The sequence below is a fragment of the Berghia stephanieae genome, chromosome 2, assembly GCF_034508935.2.
Source record: "Berghia stephanieae isolate SIO BIC M18660-M18661 chromosome 2, UCSD_Bste_1.3, whole genome shotgun sequence".
NCBI lineage: Eukaryota > Metazoa > Mollusca > Gastropoda > Nudibranchia > Aeolidiidae > Berghia > Berghia stephanieae.
Window position 1 is genome coordinate 39,910,004 of NC_088361.1, and position 26,796 is coordinate 39,936,799.

The window sequence follows — 26,796 nt, forward strand, 5'->3', positions numbered from 1 at the left end:
GGGTGCAATGGTGCAACCAAGTCTCATCACCGGTGACTATGCTGTCAAGAAAGGTCACATCGTACCCTAGAAAGTCTCCGCCGGCGTTGGCAGTATGCCCGTGAACCCTGCGTGAGCTCTTGCTTCTTCTCAAAAGTTCGCTGCAGATGTCCAATCTTTGTTCTTTATGATTGTCTGTCAATTGCTTAGGAACCCATCTTGCGCTGACTTTTCTGTAGCCAAGTTCATCAAATACAATTCTATGGGCAGAGGTTTCCGAAATTTTAAGACTGCTTGCGATTTCATGAAGTTTCAACCTCCTGTCTTGACGAATAAGCTCATCAACTCGCTTCACATTGTCTTCTGACGTCGCAGTTATCGAACGCACTCTCCCTTCCCTGTCTGTCAAGTCGGAATGGCCGGCTTCAAACAAATTACACCAGTGATAGACTTGTGTACGGCTTATAACATGCTCACCATATACACTCTGAAGTTCTTTATGAATTTCGGTAGGATTCAGACTTTTGGCGTTCAAAAAACGTATGACAGCTCTGATTTCCTCCTTTGACTAAGTTTCAAGGTGGGCCGCCATCTTTAAAATCGTCTAGAAATTCATTGTGCAAAATGATGCACTTCATAATTTCTGGGAATATCCGTAAGGAAATAAGGAATATCATGTCGTTTACAGAATTAAAAAATCTCCACTGGTTGCTAAGCAATGGGCATTTTTCGGTTATTTCTGAAAGAGCCCTCGTAATAACGGTCTAGCCAGCATGGAGAATAAAAAGTACCGATTTTCTTTGTTTAGAACCAGTTGCTCGTTGCTGGGCGACGTGACATCAGACTATTGAAGCCTATTATCAAATGATCTAAATATTTCCTATCCAGGCTGTTAAAATTATCATGTTGATTAGATAGTGTTGTTTTTTTTAACTATCCAAGTCAAGAATTGATAAAAGAAATAAAATAGGTGATAAGAACTCGTCGATTTTTATTGTAAGGTGTCATAATAATAATAACATAAAAATTGTGTCAAAACAATCACCGGGATATTACAAAGCACCATGCGAGTGGACATCTCTTCCCAACTCATTGTTAGCATTGTTTAAAAAGAGATTTAACATATTTATGAAATGTTAGATTTAGTCAGGACTTCTGTTTGTTCGTTTTTAAGGGTTTTACGGCGCTTGCAACACATTTAATTTTAATTAAAGCACCCAAGATAAGGCAATACAAAAGGGGAACTGGGAACAATAGGGATCAGATGAAGATTCCAATAACATACCATTAATGTTTGAGATAACCTAAAAAGTCTCACTCAGACACTAGCACAAGATCCCATTAAGAGGAATACACTCAAATGTTTACAAATTATATGTTAAAATTTTCTTTTTTAAATAACAGTACCTAACAGAGAGATGATTTACAAGGAAAAAAAAATTGTTTGTTTTTTATGTTTTTAAGGGTTTTACGACGCTTACAACACATTTAGGTTATATCAGCGCCAGTAAAAAGGAAGAAAATGGGATGGTAAAAAGTTCTAGAATTACAACTAAAGCACCCAAGAAAAAGTAAAACATAGGGGAACTGGGAACAAATAGGGATCATATGTAGATTCCAAGAGCACACCACCAATGAACTTAGTTTGAGATCACCTAAAAAAGTCTCATCCGGACACAAGCATAAAATCCAACAAAGAAGAATACACTCAAATGCTTACATTATACATTAAAAATAACAAATATAATAATACATACCAGAGAGATGATTTACTTGGAAAAAATTATCATCTCCCAAAACAATAACTATGCATTTGACTGTTTACCTCCCAGCCAAGAACTCCGACCAGGGTCATTCCAAGACAAAGACAGAAATCAATTGGAAAACAGATGCAGGGGGAAAGAAGATGCAGCAAGTTGAGCAAGTACCTCCCTGCCCACTATGGGAGATCGGGAAACCCACCCAGGTTTTCCTGCTTCAAGGGGATCCCTGTTTAATATATTTTTATTTGGTATGTGTTACGGAAAACTGGGATGTTTGAAATCCTGAAATCCTGTATAACTTTTATAAAAATGAAAATTAATTATGGCAACAATGTGGCGATCTTACAACAACAAAGCATTGAGACATATAAGATAACAACTATGAAAATTAATTATGGCAACAACATGGCGATCTTAAAACAATAAAGCATTGTGTCATATAAGATAATAACTATGAAAATTAATTATGGCAACAATATGGCGACCTTAAAACAGCAAAGCATTGCGTCATATAAGATAACTATGAAAATAAATTATGGCAACAATATGGCGATCTTAAAACAACAAAGAATTGCGTCATATAAGATAATAACTATGAAAATAAATTATGGCAATCTTAAAACAACAAAGCATTGCGTCATATAAGATAATAACTTAACAACAATAAAAGTTTGGATGATAATGATATTCGCACACTATCAGAACTAACGTCATATCACACAATATCAATTTACTACAGATTTTAAACTTCTATAAAAATTAATAAATTTTAATTTTAAATTATCAAATGATCTAAATATTTTCTATTCAGGTTGTTAGAAGTCTCATGTTGATTAGATGGTGTTGTTGTTTATTTTTATTATCCAAGTCAAGAATGATAAAAGAAATAAAATAGGTGACAAGGACTATCGATTTTTATTGTATGGTGTCATAATAACATAAAAATTGTGTCAAAACAATCACCGGGATATTACAAAGCACCATGTCAATAGTGTGATGCGAGTGGACATCTCTTCCAACTCATTGTTAGCATTTTTTAAAAAGAGATTAAACAGATTTATGAAATTTTAGCTTTAGTCAGGATTTATGTTTGTTTGTTTTTAAGGGTTTTACGGCGCTTGCAACACATTTAGGTTATATCAGCGCCAGTAAAAAGGAAGAAAATGGGATAGTAAAATTCTAGAATTACAATTAAAGCACCGAAGAAAAGGTAATACAAAGGGGAACTGGGAACAAATAGGGATCAGATGTAGATTCCAAGAGCATACCATCAATGTTTGATATAACCTATAAGTTTCATCCAGACACGAACACAAAATCTAACAAAGAGGAATATACTCAAATGCTTACATTATACATCAAAATAACAAATATAATAATACATAACAAATAGATGATTTACTAGGAAAAAAATATCATCTACCAAAATAATAACTGTGCATTTGACCGTTTCACTCCCAGCCAGGTAATCCCATTCCAAGACAAAGACAGAAATGAAATTGGAAAACAGCTATAAGGGGAAAGAAGACACAGTAAGTGCCTCGCTGCCCACAATGGGAGGCCAGGAACCCCACCCAGAGTCAGGACTCGGGATAAGTTTAAAATTCACATGTGTAAGTGAGATATTAAAAGATTGTGGATTTATCAGCAACAATGTGGGATTACGACTAAATCATTAAACAAATGTATCCAAGAAAAAAACAAATGCAATCAATAGCAGCAATTCCCAATTTAATTATGATGTTTGTTTTGTTTTTATTTTTAAGGGTTTTACGGCGCTTGCAACACATTTCCACCCCATATCAGCGCCAGTAAAAAGGAAGAAAATGGGATAATAAAAAGTTATAGAATTACAATAGAAGCACCCAAGAAAAAGTAAGACATAGGGGAACTGGGAACAAATAGGGATCAGATGTAGATTCCAAGAGCAGACCACCAATGCACTTAGTTTGAGATCACCTAAAAGTCTCATCCAGACACAAGCACAGGTCCCATCTAAGAGGAATACACTCAAATGTTTACCAATCATTTAATATAATATGTAAACTCAACATAATACAATGCATAACAGAGAGATGATTTACAAGGAAAAAAATATCATCTCCCAAAACTATAACTATACATTCGACTGTTTCCCTCCCAGCCAAGCAGCTCCGGCAAGGATCAGGACAAAACTAAGTAATCTCATTCCAAGACAATGACAGGAAACAATTGGGAAACGGGTATGGGGGGATAGAAGACACAGCATGTACCTCCCTGCCCACTATGGGAGGTCAGGATCCCCACCCAGAATTTAATTATGATTAAAACTTAAATACAAAAGGTATTCAAAGAACAGTTGGCCTAAACAACTCTTTATATATTATAATCTACCCTAACCTAAGACTATCCACTACCCATGACTCTCAAAAGATAACATTTACAAGGGCAATGTTGATTTTGCTGATAACAGTCATATATTGTGCAAGTGATAGCATTAATTATTTCACATTCACTTTTAGTTCTATAATAACTTCAGATATGGAGCTTCCATATCAATCTGAGTTCCACACCAAAAACTGTTTTGCATTTAATTCTTATCAAGCGGTATTTCAATTCTATATGTGTTAAAACTGATATCGAAATACCGACTATTGTTTGCAAAGTAAGAGGCGTATCTCGACAATATATTTGAGATATCTCAGTTATGATACTTATGTGAATACAAAAGTCCATGAGAAAATTGTAGATATGTATAACCCGATCAATAAATCACCAAGATAAAAAGAAAAATGTAAATATATTTGCTAGAAGCTGGAAGAAATAATTAACAATGTGAAATTGAATGAAAGTTTCAATTTAATACACAAAAACATATATCTGTTTTCGTTTATTAAATTGAAGCTTACATTCAATTTCACATTATTATCTATTTCAAGATAAAGAGTAAGTCAAGAGTTAAGTTTAACTTTATTTTCACAAACAAGTTGAATCTATGAATTTAAATGTGCTTGTAACCATATCAAGCACAGGGTGCAAGTAAAACAAATTCAATCAATAACCTTAAAAGGGCGGGATTATAGAATTAGATAAAAGGTTAAAAGACATATATATGTACATTTTAATCCAGATCAACCCTTGTGCCACACACAAAAAAAAAACAAAAAACAAAAAGAAAGCCCAACCAAAATAAACACTGAACCAAAGATAGTCCATTTCAAGGCTCATGGGTCATGTTAATTTTATTGACATTCAAGGGAGGTAATCATGTATATTTTTGGGACATTTTCCCCTGCTTTCCTATAGCGGGAACTTGCCTACAGCGGGATTTTTCTGCTGGGACCAAAAGTCCCGCTATAGGCATGCTCTACTGTAATCATACATTTGTAACATTAAAATAAATATAGTATATTTCATATCAAAATTTGTAATGACATAGAACAAAACAAAAACAAAATTTAAAAAATACATCTCTTATTAAAAAAAAAAGCTTAATACTCAACTTCTTGTTCAAAGATATCAACCAGCCCAGTTAGCCTGAGTATTAGCGTCACTGCTCAAAGCGAATACTAACCTACTAGAAGCTTTGGACTGTAAAAAAAAAAATATAGCGAAAAATGAGGATTAACTGTGCATCAATTCCCACACAGCACATGGGAATCCAAAGAGACTGACATTCAAATTGTGCTATTAATTTCTCTGTTTGCAATATCATCTCTTTGAGCATTTTCAGACACCATTCTTTCCTGTTCATCAAGCTCTGTTTCATTTTTGCCTTGGATAGATTCTGAGCTTTTAGGTCTGACTGGACCGTACTTTAGTGTCACGTATGGCTTCAAAAAGAAAAACAAGAAAATGAAATAGAACAATGCTATAACAGTGTTTATCAATTCTATGTATGGAAATACCATATAAGAAATATTTTTCATTGTTGTTCCTAATATAAAGGGACCAAGCATAGCACCGCTTGATGCGGATATCATCGTAGCACTAGTAGCTTTTCCATCAAGCCTAAGAATATTATTATCAATCCAGGAAAAACTACCCCCAAATAATGTTGATTGACTCATGGAAAATATAGAGCTAGATACCCAAATCAGTGAATGTATATGATAATGACTAGAGATAACAAAAGCTGTCGATGAAATAACCAAACCAAAACAACTGATTATAAGCAAAATACCAACATCCACTCGTCTCACAACAAAAACTGATATCAGTTTAGAGGCCGTTCCAATCCCCCAATACATTGAACTTATCAATGCCCCATTTTCTTTAGTCCATGAGAGATGAGATACTACAAACATGGACAAAAACATATTAAATGAATCTTCAATCATTGCGTACATGAAAAGAAAGAAACAACCTAAAGCTGTTAAAATCACATAAGCTTTTATAGAGTCTTTCTGGCTCAATTTCTGCAGGTTTTTCACTTTCTTTTTTCTCATGTGTAGTTTTGGAGCAATCTCTGTAACAATATATATAGAACGGGATTGAAAATATAATGCCGAACAACCCCGTAATCAAGAAGGCATAAAAAAGTTGTGATTTTGGTGCTTCATCAGAATTTGAACTAATATGTGTTTGATTTCTTTCTAAACCAACATTGTAAACAGTCTGGTTATTAGGTATGGATGATAAAGAAGAATTTATCGTACTATATATAAATTCACTGATATTATTTCTTTGGAGATCTTGTTCATGGCCTTCAGACTGATCCGTCTCATTCCATTTTGGAGCTAAAAAAGGTTTTGTGTATAAAGGACCAAAAACTCCCCCAAGAGAATAAGTAAAACTGAGGAATTGAAATGCTGAATCACTTTTGCCTCCCCAAATGTGAAACTGTTCGGCTGTAATTGCTGAAATAAAAAATCAAAGATAATTAATTCAAATAATGTTCATTTCAATTGTTAAATACAAGTTCATATATTATAATATCTTAAACATAATGATATAGAGAGAAGGAAGTTGACGTCACTTAGTTCTTTCTTATTCTTTTTTGCCATCCATGTTTATAAGTAATTCTCACTAAACTGTATTAACCAGACCATAAAAGTTCATGACCATTAAAGTTCATGGTTACACATAGTTTTGTGTGTTGGTCCATTATACTTTGGGATGGCAATGTTGTGTTTCTAAGCCAAACACAAACAATCTATATGAAGCCCAATTGCCTTACACATGGCCCATAACATTTCATTTTGAATCATTGAAGTTTTGACATTTTCCCCTCACTTTCGAGAATAAGAACACATGCGACTGTTTTGCAATCAGACTAAAAAATGTATAAGAAATGTGGAAAATTATTAAAGGAGACAACCAAAATTTAGATGTGTTCCTGAGACGGATATAGAATATAAGATGATGGCACCTCCATAGCAACAAAAATGTTTGGAAAGAGCAGAAATGAGGACAATAAATTAGGAAGTCCGAAGCAAGATATGGAAATTCATTGGCCACATACCAAGAATGAGTACTTGATGGCAATGACATGGGGGGGGGGGGGGGGGGGGGAGAGAGAAGAAAATGCGTACTATGAGAGAAAGAAATGTTTTAGGTTGGAGGACTTGGGGCTAGGCAATTAGCAGGGCATGATGGAAACAGCAGTTCAAGGCCTTAATGTGACTAGGTAAGGTAAGGTAAGCTAAAAATGCTGGATTAAAAAGTCTACTCCATAAGAGTGTGAGCTATTTTCGTACATCATAATAAAAGTATAAAAGTCAGGATATTTTCAGAATCCAATGGACTCATGGCTCATATGAACAAAGGTAATTGTTTTTTCTTTGACAAAATAAAATGATAGTGTAATCAGTGGAATCTATTCAGATTCAACGAAAATGGAACAGGACCATTGACAGTGACAAATCAATAGTCAAATTATCACATGACCAGCTAATCAAATTGAAACTTCCATATGATGTACCCAACATATTCAAAAACAACAGTTTTTCTACTTGCCACAAGAACTTTTAACATTTAATCATCTGATCAAGTGATATTTATGGCACATAAATCACTTGTAGCTTTTGTACTAAACTATATTTATATTTTACCATCACATGCTTGATACCTCACAGGCAACTTTCACTGAATGACATTGAAATTTCGCTTCTGATGATATCCTAAGGTGGAAGAATATTATGGTATAAAGCGAGGTAACAGCTGTAGAACTGTGATATCAAAAAAGCCACCACTATGAAATCATATTTTTTACTGGACCCAAAATTGATGGTTCCTCCCTGACCTCTTGTTGCTATGCATGGCAAGCTATTAACATGGATGCATTTTTATTATTATCTTATAATAGGAGTCCTGGATTATTTAATCAACATACAGTGCTTACACCTTTGAAAATTACGTCAGGTATCTTATGCTTTATCAATACTAGTCAAATGAACATACTCATAATAAATAATTTTGGAACAGTATTTTGTGTCTCTGTCATCGACCCGTAACAGTGAACTGACAAGTCATAGACAAATTAAACACTTGCCTTTCATCTGAAGCAATCAGCCCCACAGATCCTGACCATCACTCACAATTTTAACACAGGTAATTGAAAAAAATGCATAAGTGTAAGGCGCTGTACAATACCTTCATTAATGTGTAAAATTATTGTGATAACTACTAATTAACTATGGGCCTGACCAATTTTTCTATTTGGCATGTACTAAAGGTAGCTATGGAATAAAGGAATATTTACAAAGCCTTTTCATTTACAGGAAATAAATAGTCAAGGGGAGGGGTAGGCTGAATGGAAATATTCTGATTGGTTAACGCTTAGTAACGCTCAAACCATTAATTAAATCACATCACCATTATCCTACTCACCAACAGTAGCATACTAAGAATGACTGCGTGATGACAATGACATGGGCTTCAGAGAGAAAAAGAAAAAATGGCAGATCCAAAACTACCTGCTGGTGTACTTTTTTTTAAAGAGAAAGAAAGAACTTCCATCCTCATAAATCTAATTCATCAATAATAACAATGACACCATTTAATCATAATCAGATCTACCACTACCTCAACAATCAACAAAAAATCTTACTAGTTTCTGGGATGGAGCACAGTACTGCTGAAGCTATGTGTACCAACAACATGGTAATGTATGAGGTACACCAGGTGGTTAAGCCAATAAAGATGGATGCTAGAGTCAGGGGGATGCATATCAGTACCACCTTGTGATCTAATCTGTAGAGAATCCAGGGGTGAATGAATTACATGCCAGATAAAAAGTTGTCTTCTTTAGTTCGTTTAAACCTTTTTCTATCTTTTTTTTTTTAAGTTAATGCATTTCTAAGCTAAAATATTAGTCTTTATAGCGAGTGCACTATGATTAATATTGCCCAAAAAATAAATAATAACAATAATAAATCACCTGATTTGTATCTCACAAACACTAATTTATGTGATGATGGGGACAAACATGACGATTTCTTGGAAACATTAATCAAATTCGTAATTTCCAGAGCTTCAAAAATTTACAGAAAAAAACACCCCCCTGTATATTTAAAATACAGGAATTGAACTGTTTGATAATCATGTCTGTGGGTTCGACATTGGTGATTGTAGTGATGATGGAGTAATAATAATATAGATTTTGGAAACATTTTAAGGCTAAAATCTCTTATAAAAACTTTGTTTTGTCATTATTCAGCTTACTTATCGTAGAGAAAGCCAGCCAAAAAAGCTCCAACCATGAAACCAAAGCAATAGAAAGTGAGATAACTGGAGGCCTGCTCTACATCAGTGCCTGAGATAGACTGGATATCAAGAAAGGTGGGACCTTTTTGGGATGCTTGCATACCCTTTTGGGAATAAATAGAGAGAAACATGAAATTAATCATACAATTTCAAATGATGAATCGAACAAAAAACAAAACAAAAAAAAAAATCAACAAAAAAACATACTCCAGAACTCTTTTCACAGCAAGTCTTAAGAAACTAATTACAAAATAGTTCGGTAAATAAAATAACAGTACAAAATACCAATAAAAAAAGATGGGTCCAGTCTTATAGCATTCTAGTTACTCCCATTTATTGGGTGTTAAACTAATATGGTATTCTTATTGTTGTTAAGGCACTTGTCTTTAGTTCTGGAGGTCACACGTTCAAATCCCCCAAAACATGCACTTGGATCTTTTTCTTGTAAGCTTTATACTTAAGGATTAGCTCCATAGAATCCATTAAGATATAATCTAATCTTTATAAAGCTTAAAACACAATACTAAAATTTATTTGTAACTTTCATTGATATCTACACTTCTACTACAACCCCCAATCATGCTGTTTTATTATCATTTTCATCAGCAATACCCATTGGCTTTTAATTAGGCGATAAGTAATGTGTAATAGATGAAATTCAATATGAAAATCACGGAGACCTGTAATAATAATAATAATAATAATAATAAATAATAATAATAATAATAATAATAATAATAATAATAATAATAATAATAATAATAATAATAATAATAATAATAATAATAATAATAATAATAATAATAATAATGTGTTGCATCCCAAAAAGGAAATTTTTTGTACGGACGTATTATAATATACATAGTAAGATAAATAGATAATGGAAATATGATAGTAGTAGTAGTAGCATATGGCTACACCTCCTAATTCATTTCATCAATCAGGCTTCGAAAGTCTTCCTCCACCCTAAGGACGGTCCCATAGCCACCTTCAAGTTTAGTAACTGGACAGTGGAGGACGATGTGATCGTTGGTCTCTGGGGCTGCCTGACATTTCCAGCAGGTGTCACTGTTTCCAAGTTTCTATCTGCACATATTTGATGCAGTTCTGCCATGACCAGTTAAGAGGCGATTTGAGGAAACTCAGGATTTCCTGGCGTTATGAAATTCAGGCACTCTTTTAGTTGGATCTTTTATGATGTTTCTTCCTCTTGGGGGTTCCCTGTTCTACATTTCTCTCCAGTTTTCCTCCACACTGAAGTCTGCCATTTTTGTTAGGTGGAAAGGTCTTCTCGATTTGAGTCTTGTTGTTGAAGATGCCCTGTTTATGATTGCTTTTATGGGAGTGTTGTCTGTGGCTTCGTCAATTCTTGCAAGCATCCTTTGATTGACGTCTTGTCGTCGAAGACTTGGTGGTGCAATGCCGCTCAGTGTTGGGAGCCACTGAGTTGGAGTTGACTTGTTAATTATCAAGCCTATCAATCGAAAAACTGGAAAGAGATTGAACAATCTCTAAGCAAAGACACCACCTGCCTGAAACAATATTTTGATAGGTGGTATCTAAAAATGAATACCATGAAATCAGTATCCACAAACTTCCACTTGAATAATCGAGAGGCAAGAAAAGAACTGAAGATCACAGCTGGTAACTCAATACTACCCCCAGACCCCAATCCTAAATACCTTGGCATTACATTGGACAGACAACTAAATTAGCGCAAACACATTGAGGGAACCGCAAATAAAATCGCAAAAAGAAACAGCCTGGTGAGAAAACTCGCAAGTACTACCTGGGGAGCCTCACCACAGGTACTGAAAACATCAGCTTTGGCACCGTGCTACAGTGTGGGAGAATACTGTGCCCCTGTTTGGATGAGGAGCCCACATGTAAACCGCATTGACATCCGATTAAGAGAATCAATGGAAAAATGATGTATATATAAATAAGGAGCAGTTTCATAGCCAGAGCTGCACTTTGTATAATTTCAACACTGGAAAATAGTTAAAATTGTCACTATAAATTGAAAATTGAAAATTGCAAAACAAATAAATTAATATTTATATTATTTGAAAGTAAAACAGCGAAAATAATTATATAACATGATTAGTGCTTGTTATTATAAAGCCTAATACCTGATGACAGAAAAGATTTTTGGTGTGTTTTTGTTGAAATAAAGAAAGGGCACCACTCCTTCCTGACATAATAACTGATGGTCTTAGTGGATGATGCTGGTCAATATTTTAGTTATTTTACTAATACAAAATGTCTCATATAACTACCTTGTCCACATCATTTATATAGCATTTAATGGATTTTTAAATATTTGAATTTACTTTGTTCTTTTCCACTGCAAAGCATTTGCCTCCCCAAGTTGTTAAACAAAATGACAAGACACCGATTATTGCTTTATAAAATAATGTGCAGAGGGTTTCATCTATTCTAAACCGAGAAAGTTTTGATAAAACATAAGTATGTCTGCACATCTTATGTTTAATTATTTTCAAGTGTTCATCCCATTTGAGCCTGTCATCAACCGTTACACCAAGGTATTTGTAGTGAGGAACTCGCTGGACGAATTGGTCCTTTAATTTTAACAGTTCTATCAGCTCCTTCACTCTCCTAAAATCAATCACTAGCACCTTTGTCTTGCTTATGTTAAGCTCTAGGTGATGGGCATCACAACAAGACACAAATCTATCAATTTCTTGTCTACAAGCCATTTCGTTGCCATTTGTTATTAGGCCTTGAAGAGCGGTGTCATCTGCAAACTTATTAAAGGTACACTTAGGTTTTGACTTCTACAGTCATTCATGTATATTGTGAATAATACATGGGACAAGACACAACCTTGAGGTGCACCAGTATTTGTAGTTATACAGGAAGACACGTTTTGTCCTAATTGAACATACTGTTCCCTCTCCATAAGAAATTCGAGCACCCAAGCAATTATATATTTGTTTAAATTTAGACTAGTCAATTTTTGAACAACCAACTGAGGTTGCATTGTAACGTTAAAGAAAAATCTGCAATAGCTCTTAGAGTGACCTAGATGCCTGTAGATGTTGTTTGCAAACAGCAAAATGACATCCTCTATGCCACGTTTTAGTTTGTAAGCAAATTGATGACTATCACTCAGTGGCATAAACCGGTTCCTAATTTTAATAAGAACAAGTTTTTCTAAAGATTTCATGACTATTGAAGTCAGTGCAACTGGTCTGGGATCGTTCATTGATTCTAATTTTTCTTTTTTGAAACAGGAATAATTTTTGAAGTTTTCCAAATTGCAGGGATCGAACCGCATTGGAGGGACATCTTAAAAATGTGTATCATTGGGGGTGGGGGGGGGGGGGGAGCTGATGGGCACATTCTTTTAATAATTTAAAGTATCATGAGTACTTCCTGATAACACATTACGACTTTGTTACAATCATTACATGAGAACGATAAACAAAGGCATGTTAAAGATGGCTCAGCATACAGCTTATTTGAATCTCAAAAGACTTTCAGAAGACAGGAAGTCCTATGGTATAAACAACAGTTTTATAGTTATAATATTACTTTTTCACACTTGTATCTGACATTGAGAAAACTGTGAGAGAGTTTTCTTTGCATAATGAATGAGATGTGTAATGATTGCAACTGTATTTTCTATGCCCAATAACTATATTTTTTGCAAACATAAGACTGTTTTAACTGCATGGAATACTTGGTAGAAATATACCTGTCTGTGAAAACACAAATGAAAATTATTGGAACATGAACCCGTTGGAATTATTTAAGATAATATGAAACATAACATAAATGTTAAAAATTAGTCACAGATTTTAGGGCAAATACGTAATTAGATTGTGGCAACTGTCCAGTTTCCAGGGCATATAAACCAATCCCGAGGTAAGAGCAGCTTCAACTATTTAATGACTTCACTTGTTTTGTTTGTTTTTAAGGGTTTTACGGCGCTTGCAACACATTTAGGTTATATCAGCGCCAGTAAAAAGGAAGAAAATGGGATAGTAAAAAGTTTTAGAATTACAATTACAGCACACAAGAGAAAGTAAGACAAAGGGGAATGGGAACAAATAGGGATCAGATGTGTAGATTCCAAGAGCATACCACCAATGTACTTAGTTTGAGATCATCTATAAGTCTCATCCGGACTCGAGCACAAAATCCAACAAAGAGGAATACATTCAAATGCTTACATTATGCATTAAAAATAACAAATATATAAGAATACATAACAGAGAAATGATTTACAAGGAAAAAAATATCATCTCCCAAAACAATAACTATGCATTTGACTGTTTACCTCTCAGCCAGGACCCCGACGAGGGCCAGGAAAAAACAAGTAATCTCATTCCAAGACAAAGACAGAAAGCTTGTTGGATAAGATATAGGGGGATAGAAGCCACAGTATGTACCTCCCTGCCCGCTATGGGAGGTCAGGATCCCCACCCAGTGACATCACTTAGAAGAAGAAATTAGACAGCTATGCTTCTCCCATTGAACTATATTAGACAGTTTGTAAATATATAATACAATATAAACACATACATATTAGACTTGCATTTATATATATATATATATATATATATATATATATATATATATATATATATATATATATATATATATATATATATATATATTTTTTTTTTTTTTTTTTTTTTTTTTTTTTTTTTTTAATTGAGATTAAATGAAAACTTTTTATGGAAGGACTTACCAAGAACAACACGACCAATGCATCAAAAGTGAATCTGATGATATTTCGTCTGAATCTTTTTTTCTTTTCATTCTTGTCTTCATCAGAAATAACCACATCGGAGGGGATATCCTCACACTTGGGCATAAGATCGGATTCCACCTCCATCACTAATAAGTTCGGCTGAACCACAATCAATACTTCAAACTTATCTGATATTTTTCCGTTTGTCTTTCTGCATCATTCTATCTGCTTACATGAGTGAAGAATATGGCAACTGCAATGAAAGATAGATAAGTTTAGTTAAATATTAAGTGCTCAATTATCATACTTCACAATTATTTCATACAGCCTGAGCACCCTTATCCTGAATTCCTACGATTTATTGTCAGATAAAAAGTGTATGCAACACAATTCTGAGACGATAGATAGATAAATAAGGTAAATAAATAGTTAGGATAATAATGCAGTCCACTCCAGATAATCGCAACACCTTCGGATCTGCAAAAGTGTTGCAATTAACCGAAGTTGAGTTTGCAATCCACTTTTGCAACATTTTATACATATATGGTAAACTCAAACTAGTTGTAAACATTGTAATTAGTCCACCACAGACTGAGCGATATGATTAAAATAAAAACCATATGGCAGGCCTGTATAGATTTTGTCAAGCAAAAGTAGCGTTCATACAAGTCAACATCTTATTCAGATTGGATTAACTTTCAATATTTGTAAGAGTAAGAGTCAAAGAGATTAGCCGTGGTGAGAGTCAAGAAGCTCTCACCCAACTCGGTCACAATGCACCGTTGTCAAACCCAAAAAAAAGGACATCACAGTCTCTCTTTACAACTGTTATGTCTACCTGTTGTGAAGACTGTGCCCAGCCCCTCGCCTCCTATTAAATGGTCACAGATAACACAAAAACTGCAAAGCCCCACCCTCTTTAGTCTCTAATAGCAGTGTGATGACACACTACTGTAGCATTAAATCCCGGTTACTCTCGATTTTTCAACATGTCACGATTTCTTCCACGATGAAGTCATGATATTTTGTTTTATTGTTTCCTTAAATTTACCACTATTTGAGGGCGAAAATTTGTTATGATTAACCAAAGTTTGTTGCAATTAAACTTTATATCAAATTAATTAAATTTCTTGGGACATTGTGTGATTAACCGAGTTGCAATTATCCGGAGTGGACTGTATATAGATAGACAAGACAGACATATGGATGGATGGATAGATAGATAGATAGATAGATAGATAGATAGATAGATAGATAGATAGATAGATAGATAGATAGTAGATAGATAGATAGATAGATAGATAGATAGATAGATAGATAGATAGATAGATAGATAGATAGATAGATAGAAAGATGATTGGATGAATGGATGGATGGATGGATGGATAGATAGAGGGGTTTTTTTTGTTTTTTTTTAAAGGGTTTTACGGCGCTGCAACAAATTAAGGTCATATCAGCGCCAGTAAAAAGGAAGAAAATGGGATGGAAAAACGTTACAGAATTACAATTAAACCACCCAAGAAAAGGTAAGACAAAGGGGAATTTGTTTCAAATAGGAAACAGATGTAGATTCCAAGAGCACACTATCAAAGTACGTAATTTGAGATCATCTAAAAGTCTCCTCCAGACACAAGCACAGGCCCCCACTAAGAGGAAAACACTCAAATGTTTACAAATCATATATAATATTTAAACAAAACACATTACAGTGCATAACAGAGAGATGATTTACAAGGAAAAAAATATCATCTCCCAAAACAAACTACACATTTGACTGTTTCCCTCTCAGCCAGGATATCCGGCCAGGGCCAGGACAAAACCAAGCAATCTCATTCCAAGACAAAGACAGAAACCAAGTTGGAGAACAGTTATAGGGGGATAAAAGACACAGTAAGTTCCTCCCTGCCCACTATGGGAGGTCAGGAACCCCACCCATAGATAGATAGATAGATAGATAGATAGATAGATAGATAGATAGATAGATAGATAGATAGATAGATAGATAGATAGATAGATAGATAGATAGATAGATAGATAGATAGATAGATAGATAGATCGATAGATAGATAGAAAGATAGATAGATAGATATGTACATAGATAGGACAGGATAGGATAGACACCTGGATGGGTGAATTAATGGATGGATAGACAGGTAATAAAAAATACTTTAGTTATCGAACATCAAGACTTACTAATGCATTCACTTTTAGGCAATTCAGAGCGATATTTTTTAATTACACATCTGTTACACGTTGCCGATGGATAATGATTCATGATCATGGCCGACAGTTAATATTCGTATGACAATCATGGTAATGAATTTGTATTGTTACCAGGTTGCCATTATATTGCAGTTTTCTAATACAAACAGCTTTTGGTTGTTACATGACTATTGTATTTTAATGTATCCTGGTTTGAATTGTTGGGACAAGACTATTGGGAGCTAGCTGGATAAAAGATAAAAAGACAGACAGATTATATACAGATAGGTAACCAAAGAAGAGAGATAGTATAGAGACACATAGAGGGAGGGAGGGAGGGAGGGAGAGGGAGAAAGAGAGAGCGAGAAGGGTGAGAGAGGGGGAGAGATACATAAATAAAGAAGAGAGAAAGAGAGCAAAGAGACAGAGAGGGGTGAGAGAGGGGAAGGGAGAGGGAGCGAGAGAGTGAGGCAATGGGAGAGAGGAAAAGAGGGGATGAGAGAGAAGGAGTGAGGGAGAGGAAAAGAGAGAGACAGAGAGAGAGAGAGAGAGAGAGAGAGACAGACAGAGAGAGAGAGAGAGAGAGAGAGAGAGAGAGAGAGAGAGAGAGAGAGAAGGTGTCTTCCTATTCTTGAATTTGCAACCCTATTACATCCAGGGAAAGGAGAGGGAGCGAGAGAGTGAGGCAATGGGAGAGAGGAAAAGAGGGGATGAGAGAGAGGGAGTGAGGGAGAGGAAAAGAGAGAGAGAGAGAGAGAGAGAGAGAGAGAGAGAGAGAGAGAGAGAGAGAGAGAGAGAGAGAGAGAGAGAGAGAGAGAGAGAGAGAGAGAGAGAAGATGTCTTCCTATTCTTGAATTTTGCAACTCTATTACATCCATCCGTATCCCCCCCCCCCCCCCCCCCCCCCCCCCCGCTGCTCATTGTCTGACCACATAAATATTTCATTAACTTCCAAAAGCATGACAGTTTCTATCTAGTATTAATTATGGACTTTTACCATTCTTTATGATGTATCTGTTTAACAACTGTTCATTGTCTGACCACATAAATATTTCATGATGAACTTCTAAACGTATAATTGTCTCTATCTAGAACCAGTTAAGGACTTTTTCAATTCTTTAGCAGGGAGTATTATTTAAAAATAACTGTATCATCATAACATAATTATATTGCCCTATCATATATCAATATGCAGGGTGAATGGCCAATTTGCCATTAAATGATTATTTTGACAATTTTGAACTGCTAATGTTAATCACACTTTTAGAACATAAAAATATGTTAAGTTAAAACAATTCTAAAGGCAAAAAGTAATTAAATAAATTACATCGCTGGATGAATTGAACATAAATAAATGTTATTCACCATACTCATACATCATATTGAGGTCTTGTCAGTATCTATTTTAAACATGCTAAGCAGTTGATAACTCTTTGCTCAATACATCCATTTTTGTCAATATTTTAAACAAGATTTACGGCACTTGCCACACAAGTCATCACAAGAAATTAGAAACATGCAAAATGTAACAAAATAATCATCCATGAAAGCAAACATAAATTGAAGATTATTCTAACATGGATACACCATACCAGTTCATTGTAGTAAGTCAGGGAACTTTGAGCCTTGAGCATTTTCAATGACAATAGAGTCATTATATTATGATCAAACACCATGTGACGAGCTCAAAACAAATTAAGTTTTAGTATGCTATTATTACTTTTATATAAATTTCCCTCATAAAAAATATCCAGACAGAGGGTGTCATTGTACTAAATTGAGTTTTTGTATATTTTATTTTATTTTTAAAGGTTTAACGATGCTTGCAACACATTTAAGTCATATCAGCGCCAGTAAAAAGGAAGAAATGGGATAGTAAAAAGTTTTAGAATTAAAATTAAGACGACCAAGAAAAAGTAAGACAAAGGGGAATTGGTTAAAGGAGGGAACAGTTGGAGATTCCAAGAGCATACCACCATCAGAACAGATATAGAGGGATAAAGACAGTAAGTGCTTCCCTGCCTACTATGGGAGGTCAGGAACCCCACAAGTAATATGAGTTGGGGAAGGAGATTGATGAAGGACTGAAAATAGCATAGCACAAGTTGAAGAGGATTTGTCATAATCCTGAGCACTCCAGGTGGAGCCAAGGGACTTAAGAAGAAGAAAGAAGAACATCCATTAAAGGAATCTAAATAGCTACTTGGTATATCATTTGACAATTGGTATATCATTCAACCCAAGCAAACAAACCCGTTTCGAATTTCCGTAAAATTATTTTTCTGATTCATCTCTTCACTTAGCAATGATTGGGTTGCAGTAGCAGGGCCTCCAATGTTTGCAAAATAGTATTTGTGATTGATTAGTGACTTAACTAAAGTCTAAAGGATACAAATTGCCAATAAACACTTAGCTAGCACTATATATATATATATATATATATATATATATATATATATATATATATATATATATATATATATATTGAATCGTGTTTGATACAAATATGGTACGAAAAGTGCTCGACATGTAGTAATGGAGCGAATTATTATTTAAAATATTTACCACAATGTTTGGGACAGTCTACATCAATGTTTCAGGCTTAATTTGCCATCGTCAGGACTCAGTCCTGACGATGGCAAATTAAGCCTGAAACATTGATGTAGACTGTCCCAAACATTGTGGTAAATCTCATCTCATGTAGTTCCATATCTGAAGCAGACGTCGGCGGTCATCTTCCGCCAAGCTGATCTATCTCTTGCCAATTCTATTAAAGCAGCGCCACCTTTCTCAGCTTCATCTGTCCAAGTTCTTATCCCTTTCAAATACGTTATACGTTTGTGGTAAATATTTTAAATAATATATATATATATATATATATATATATATATATATATATATATATATATATATATATATATATATATATATACAGTGGCGTGGGGCCATTGGATCGAATGGTGCCAGGAACCACACCAATCTTTTAAAAAATCATTAACAGCATAATTTAATTAAAAATAAAACCGAGAGATTTTAACTCCACTGTCTTTCGCCAACTCACCAACAACATACTGCCTTTTTAGTCTCCACTCTATTCAAGATTCCGAATCACGCACTGCGCAGACTCGTGTGTTGGTGACATCACTGCGCGAATTAGTGACTGAATCAACGTGGTGCAAAGCAATCCGAGCTCCAGTTAATGCTCTATCCATTAGTATCGCGACAGCTGATTGAGCGAGAAACTAGGTCGAATTATACTATCTTCAAATAGCGGAAAACTCGACTTGTGCCAGGATCTGAGAGCTCCACCGTTGGACTGGGGGGGATGCGCCAAATTAGGGTAACTTCGGCCATCCAAAATATTACATTAACTGTCAAAAACACTGATCATTGTCAAGTTTGTTTGTAAGCAGCAAAGAAAAACAACATAAAACTTTAAAATATGACATATCAACCCCCCCCCCCCCCACCTCTTTTTCACGATTATTGAATAAAGTAATTCTTTGCAACGAAGCATGGTGGACGAATTTACCAACATTTTTCTTGCTTGTAGTGCCGAGTTGATGGTTACGTGTGTATGAGTGTTTATTTGTGTGTGTGTGTGTGTGTGTGTTTGTGCGTGTGTATTTGTGTCAGTCAGAGAAAGAAAGCGAAGATTGTCAACAGTTATACTTTTGGTGTGTTTTTAGATTTTTTAAGTACTTAAGTGGAGTGATTTTTTCTTTGTGATGCTTTAAGATCTGAATCTACCTTTTATTTGTGCAATCATTAATTGTGTTCCACTGATTTCCATTATTTGAGATATACTTTGAAGTTTTGTTTTGTTAAACAATGAATTGCAATGAATCAAGTTGACTCTTTACTTCACCGACCGTTTGGGAGATTGACACTAGATGACAAATTAGAAATAAAAAGACTAGTTCCTCACCAACCAACTGATTTTGAATTAACACGTGTGGAAATCTCGAAAACGCTCTTTTTCAGTGACATGGTATGACAGGCATGAATGGCTCACAGTTAGTTTAGTCTTTTGTTTTTATTGTCTACTTTTTACAGATACAACAAACACTGACGAATCATGGACATCTATAGGCTACAGTGACCTTAACCACTTCCATCGTATTTCTTGACCTCCTGAGCGTTGTTTTAGCACCCTTAAAAGAGTGAAAAATTTCTTGCGAAATTCAATGAAACAGGAGCGGTTAAATTCGTTAATGATTCTGTCAATTCACAAATCTGAAATAGATGCCATTCCAGATTTCAATAAACACATTATAAAAAGATTTGCAGAGATGAAACATCGCCGTGCAGATTTTTTTTTACAAGTACTAAAAGTAAGTAATTTCTGTCATAGGTTTTTTTTCTCTTTTGATTTACATTTATAACATATTGATTGCATTATCTACCAAATCCAATCCTTTAAATGGTGGACAAAGAATAATTACAAAGACCTTTTCGTACGGGACTTGTATCTCAGTGTTGTGGCTTGTTGGGCCATTCCATGTCAAGTGGACCAAATTTTCGGAAATTGGGAACCACACCCCTTTTGATTTTCCTCAAACTTGGCTCAGTTGAAGATATTTATGAGTCATGAAGAAAACCAAATTTTCAGGTCAGAATATGGATATTTGAATTTTTTACAATTTTTTGAAATTTTGTCTCAAAACGTGTCAAAATCAAATTTGCTTGTGGGTCCATTTTTGAGAGGCTATAACTTTTTTATTAATCAAGTTAACTCTCTCAGATTTGTTAATCCTGTACAACTTTTAGCATAGATTACAGTTATTTAAAGGAAAATGAAAATATTTATGAACTTTTGGAGTTATCTGCCCTTAAATATGGCTCCCCATGCTGTTCGGCAAAAAAATGAATTTTTTCAATATTTTTTTTCATGACTTTAATCTTTCATTTTTGGTCATTGATTATTTGTATCTAAATAAATAACATATGGTCCAACATAATATAGCAAAAATATGGGTCTGGTACCATAATTTTTCGAACAATAACGCATAGCGTAACGCGGCGTGCACCAAAATCGCAAATTTTTTTCAACTTCAAGGCTCGAAACGGTCAAAGATGTCGGCTGGGATTTTTTTCAAAATTCGATATATTGTGCAGATACACTATTTCTATAAGCACATTGAAGCTTTCCTTGTATTTTGAGGTGCTTCATGGTAAAAATCACCTGCAAAGAACCTAAGTATTTCAACTTTAAGTTACAAAGGGCATAACTCAATATATTATTTAAACCCCAAAAATCAACTGCACAGATAACAAACAAAGCTTAAAATGTTTGGCTTTTAACAAACTCTTAAAAACTAATAAATTCAATGCTTTCAGTTTATTTATTTTTGAAAAAAAGTGCGAAATAATGCATTAACAGTTCAATAATTGTAGACTACACACTCATTCAGAAATATCAGGGTGGCATGAATGGAAAAAAATTATCCAGCTCCTTTAGATTTATCATTTTGTGTGCTGAAATGTTCTCCCATTAAAAATAGCTTGTAAAAGAAGTGAGAAAGTTAAAGAAGGAGAAAGGACTTTTTGCCGAACCCGATTCTAAAAGAGGTAAAAGAATAGCAGATGAGATTAAAGGAAAGGTAATTGAATTTTTATAACGACTGTGTCCTGGAAAGAAAGACTGTGTTTCAGTCACAATTGATGGGGAAAAAACTAAAGTGCAAAAATGTGTGATACTTGTTAATTTGAATGAACTGCATGCTGAAGTTTTTAAATAGTACCTACCCTCAATATGATATTGGTTTATCAAAATTCTGTGAATTTAGACCTGATGGTGCATTACTATGGGACCATAAGGAACACATTCAGTTTGTGTTTGGGAAATGCATCAAAATTCAAAATTAATCATATATAGCTGTACCTAGGGATAAATTCACTAATCTGAATAACTAAATAAAACAGTGTATAATATTGAAAATCCAGAATGTATGCTTCGTCGTTGCGAAAAATGTGCAACAGACAATCTGAAAGCATTTCTTTCATTTTGTGGCCAATATAGATGTGACTGTCAAGATGCATTAATTTGATTAGAACATCAGAATTTTCCTCAGAGAGGTCAACTACAGTTATTATATTCCACTTTCATTCCTGATCATAAATCGCTGTAGCATACATACATGCCTACTCGAAAAAAAATTTGGTTGACATCCTTACTCATACTCATATCAAGAAATGAATTGCTAGTGCCATGATCCACAAAAATTCTACTAAAATATAGTTTTTAAATAGATATTGGTCTAAAACAACACTGATGACTCTGTGTTCCAAGAATTCTCTGCGCTAATTCAAAACACGGAGTGGGGTTATAGAATTAGTTTCCACTTCTTCAGAAGTAGAAGTCTCATATGCAAATCTTAAGCCATGTATGTCCCTAGAGCACAGTTCATAAAGTTGTTTTGGGCATAAGATCTGGTTGTCATATAGAGCTTGTAGACTTGTTCAAAGTGCTAACTGTTTCACAGTTCTCCTAATTCTATCACAAGGCGATTTTCCCATGGATTGTTGCAAAAAAGTGACATTCCGCATGCAATCCCAAATCATCATGATGATGACATTATTTTGAAAATGTTTATAGTTTATATATTGTGATGCTGCTCCATCACAGAAGTAAATCACTTTATTTTTATGCTAGGGAGAGATAACTTCAAATGTCCCACCATCTGTCTCATAATTGTGTGCACTGGTGCAATGTCACGTGATAAATAGTCACTAGCGATAAAAAATACTAATATGATTTAATTTTCCATTCTCCCAGTAATACAACAAAAGGATGAGGTGTCAATTGTGTATTGTCTCAATGACGCCCCTGGACAGTATCTTGAATGATAAAAGAATAACTTTCAACAAAACCTAATAGAACTATGGCTATGGTATTATCACTCAGGGTGTCTTTCACATGGTTTAGACATGAAGCTTGAAACTGTGCAATAAAACAATGTGGTCTAAGGTCATGAATTGTTTTGCAGATTTTATCAGTAATATTTTCAACAGTATCTTCCAGTATTAATAAAGTAGCTCTGTCAGTATGCACCACTGTTTGAATGTAAACATATCACTCAGATCAAGATCATTTTGAGAAAAGAGATTATTAAGAAATGCTTTCAGATTGTCTGTTCTAGGACATTTTTCACAACGATGAACTATACATTCTGGATTTTCAATATTGCACACTATTTTACGTAATTATTCAGATTAGTTAAATTGATCCAGAGGAACAGCTTTGAATTTTGATGCATTTCACTAACAAAAGCTGGATGCATTCCTTTTGGTCCTACAGCAATATACCATTTGGGCCTGAGTTCACAGAATTTTGATAAACCAATATTACATTGAGTTATTGAGGGTACTTTTTAAAAGGTTGTGCATGTAGTTCATTCAATTAACAAGTATCAAACACTTTTGCACTTCAGTTTTTTCTCCATCAATTGTGACTTAAACACAGTCTTCCTTTCCAGGACACAGCCGCAAATATTCATTGTTGTTATAAAAATTCAATTACCTTTTCTTTAATCTCATCTGTTATTCTTTTACCTCTTTTAGAGTCAGGTTCGGCAAAAAGTCATTTTTCTTCTTTAATTTTATCTCTTTTTTTTTACAAGCTATTTTTAACTGGAGAATATTCCAGCACACAAAATGATAAATCTAAAGGAGCTGGATAATTTTTTTCCATTCATGCCACCCTGATATATCTGCATGAATGTGTAGTCTACAATTATTGAACTGTTAATGCATTATTTCGCACTTTTTTCAAAAATAAATAAACTGAAAGCATTGAATTTATTAGTTTTTAAGAGTTTGTTAAAAGCCAAACATTTTAAGCTTTGTTTGTTATCTGTGTAGTGTAATATAAGTTGATTTTGGGGGTTTAAATAATTTATTGAGTTATGCCCCTTTGTAACTTAAAGTTGAAATACTTAGGTTATTTTCAGGTGATTTTTACCATGAAGCACCTCAAAATACAAGGAAAGCTTCCATGTGCTTATAGAAATAGTGTATCTGCACAATATATCAAATTTTGAAAAAAATCCCAGCCGACATCTTTGACCGTTTTGAGCCTTGAAGTTGACAAAAATTTGCAATTTTGGTGCACGTCGCATTACGCTATGCGTTATTGTTCGAAAAATTATAGTACCAGACCCATATTTTTGATATATTATGTTGGTCCATATGTTATTTATTGAGATACAAATCATCAATGACCAAAAATGAAAGATTAAAGTCATGAAAAAAAAATATTGAAAAAACATTTTTTTTGCCGAATAGCATGGGGAGCCATATTCAAGGGCAGATAACTCCAAAAGTTCATAAATATTTTCATTTTCCTTTAAATAATTGTAATCTATGCTAAAAGTTGTACAGGTTACCAAATCTGAGAGAGTTAACTTGATTAATAAAAAAGTTATAGCCTCTCAAAAATGGACCCACAAGCAAATTTGATTTTGACACGTTTTGAGACAAAATTTCAAAAAATTGTAAAAAATTCAAATATCCATATTCTGACTGAAAATTTGGTTTTCTTCATGTCTCATAAGTATCTTCAATTGAGCCAAGTTTGAGGAAAATCAAAAGGGGTCTGGTTCCCACCCTTGGTCCACTTGACGTGGAATGGCCCTGTTGTTTTCATGAATTATTTGTTTTTGTGAGTTTTGTCCACTCGTAGAAACCATCGACCCTCCCCCACCCTTCCAAAAAAAGAGAGTTTTTAACATGTGCTCTCTCCTCTTAACCGTGTTCACTGTTTTAGAATTTATTTTCTTCTTCTAATCATGGCACCACCATATGCCGTCAATACGCCACGCCGCTGTATATATATATGTATATATATATATATATATATATATATATATATATATATATATATATATATATATATATAATATATATATATATATATATATATATATGGGAAGCCTTCCGAAAGCTCCTAGTGCTAAGGGAAACAACTCAAATATTCCCTCAACTAACCCCAAGAAAATATAAAACCTAGATAGTACCTTTAGTGAGACCTTCCATAAGCTACTACATCCCAAGTATTCTTGTTCTAGTAGGCTAGGACTAGAGGATTTGGGAGGGGGGGGGGGGGTTTATTTTTAAAGTCTCCCCCCTCCCAAACCCCCTTCACTAGAACTTCAAGTAGGGGGTTTGGGAGGGGAGAGGCTTTAAAAAAAAGTTCCCCCCCCCCCCTCCCAAACCCCCTACTAGAACAAGAATACTTAGGATGTAGTAGCTTATGGAAGGTCTCCCAGTTAAAGGTAAGGTTTTATTTTTTCTTAGGGTTAGTTGAGGGAATATTAGGGTTGTTTCCCTTAGCACGAGGAGCTTTAAAATTAAAGTTTTTAAATTGAAAGGAAAGTGTAACAGTATCCGTCTACGGCCTCGGCTACAACTTCCCAACGAAGGAGTATAAGAGTATAAGTATGATGCAGAAACTAAATTTCACCGGTCAGAAACAACCAAAGCCACCAATGTGATCGATTGAAGTAGCTACTTACCGCTCAAGCTCAAGTGATATTATAATCCTGAACTCACAGGATCAAAGCAGGGTTGCCAGATTATTTTTCAACAAAATGCCAGGGGAAGACTCAAAAAATGCCAAAACACTCAAAAAAATGCCAAAGTCTGTTGACTCCCACCCCCACTAAGAAAACTACTCACTTTTGATAGACAATTTACTATCATATCCTGGTGGCTTGCGTGTTTTCTTTTCTTTTTTTTTTCTTTTTTTTTTTTGAATTATACTAAATTTCCTGTTGGGGTAATTTTTTTTATTAAGAAAAGGTGTCATTTGAAGTATAATATACAAGAAAAGAAAATGCCAAATGAAAATGCCAAATGCCAAATGATTTTTCTAATGCCAAACGGTTTTCAAAAATGCCAGATTTTTGGAATCTGGCATTTAAAATGCCAAACTGGCAACCCTGGATCAAAGGTAGATTTATAGTGTTGCCAGGTACCATTGCAAAAATTCCGCCAACTTTATGACAGAAATCCGCCAAAATCCGTTAACTTTTTCCTACTTCACCTGCGACATTTGCCCAAAATCCGCCAAAAAAATCCTCCATTTGATTTAAAACTGTTATAATCAAAAATATTGTATTCTCTCAGAATAAAAATTATGTTACTAAACGCATAAGTTAAAAAAATGGTCACACCGTATCGTCTGTGTTTGTCATAGTTTGTTTCCGTACATTGTCTATATTAATGCATTGGTTTTAACGAGATGAAGTGAGTAGAAAAGTGCCAGAAGACAATAGAGAATAAAAATTTTCGCGGCGGTGGTGGGGTTTGAACCTGCGACCTTATTGGTACGACAACTCCGAGTGGCAGGTGAGAGCGTGGCTCTACCGTGTGCCATGTGAGCTATCCACGAACACTAAAATATATATATGAAAATAAAAGCTGCCAAATATCTGCCAAACT

General features: G+C 34.5%; 1 protein-coding gene across 2 annotated transcripts; it reads right to left on the minus strand.

Annotated features, from left to right (window-relative positions):
• Positions 1 to 946: 946 nt before the first annotated feature.
• On the minus strand, positions 947 to 25,926 carry LOC144964855 (sodium-dependent glucose transporter 1-like). Of its 2 annotated transcripts, XM_078899568.1 has the most exons (5): positions 25,869 to 25,926; positions 14,149 to 14,404; positions 9,387 to 9,532; positions 8,773 to 8,915; positions 947 to 6,580 (listed from the first exon to the last, which is right to left on the minus strand). In XM_078899568.1, the coding sequence occupies exons 2-5, from the start codon at positions 14,293 to 14,295 to the stop codon at positions 6,054 to 6,056; spliced, it is 963 nt and encodes a 320-aa protein (XP_078755694.1). In that variant the 5' UTR covers positions 14,296 to 14,404; positions 25,869 to 25,926; the 3' UTR covers positions 947 to 6,053. The 2 variants fall into 2 exon arrangements, with proteins under 2 accessions (XP_078755694.1, XP_078755695.1); XM_078899569.1 differs by lacking the exon at positions 25,869 to 25,926 and having other exon boundaries at positions 14,149 to 14,419.
• Between the last annotated feature and the right edge of the window lie 870 nt (positions 25,927 to 26,796).

Excerpts from the sequence above, each read along its gene's own strand:
- LOC144964855 (XM_078899568.1), bottom strand. The coding sequence starts at position 14,295 with ATGGAGGTGGAATCCGATCTTATGCCCAAGTGTGAGGATATCCCCTCC. Across the intron at positions 8,916-9,386 it reads GCTGGCTTTCTCTACGATAA|ATTAGATCACAAGGTGGTAC; the intron begins GTAAGCTGAATA and ends GATTCTCTACAG. Across the intron at positions 6,581-8,772 it reads GTGCTCCATCCCAGAAACTA|CAATTACAGCCGAACAGTTT; the intron begins GTAAGATTTTTT and ends TTTTTATTTCAG.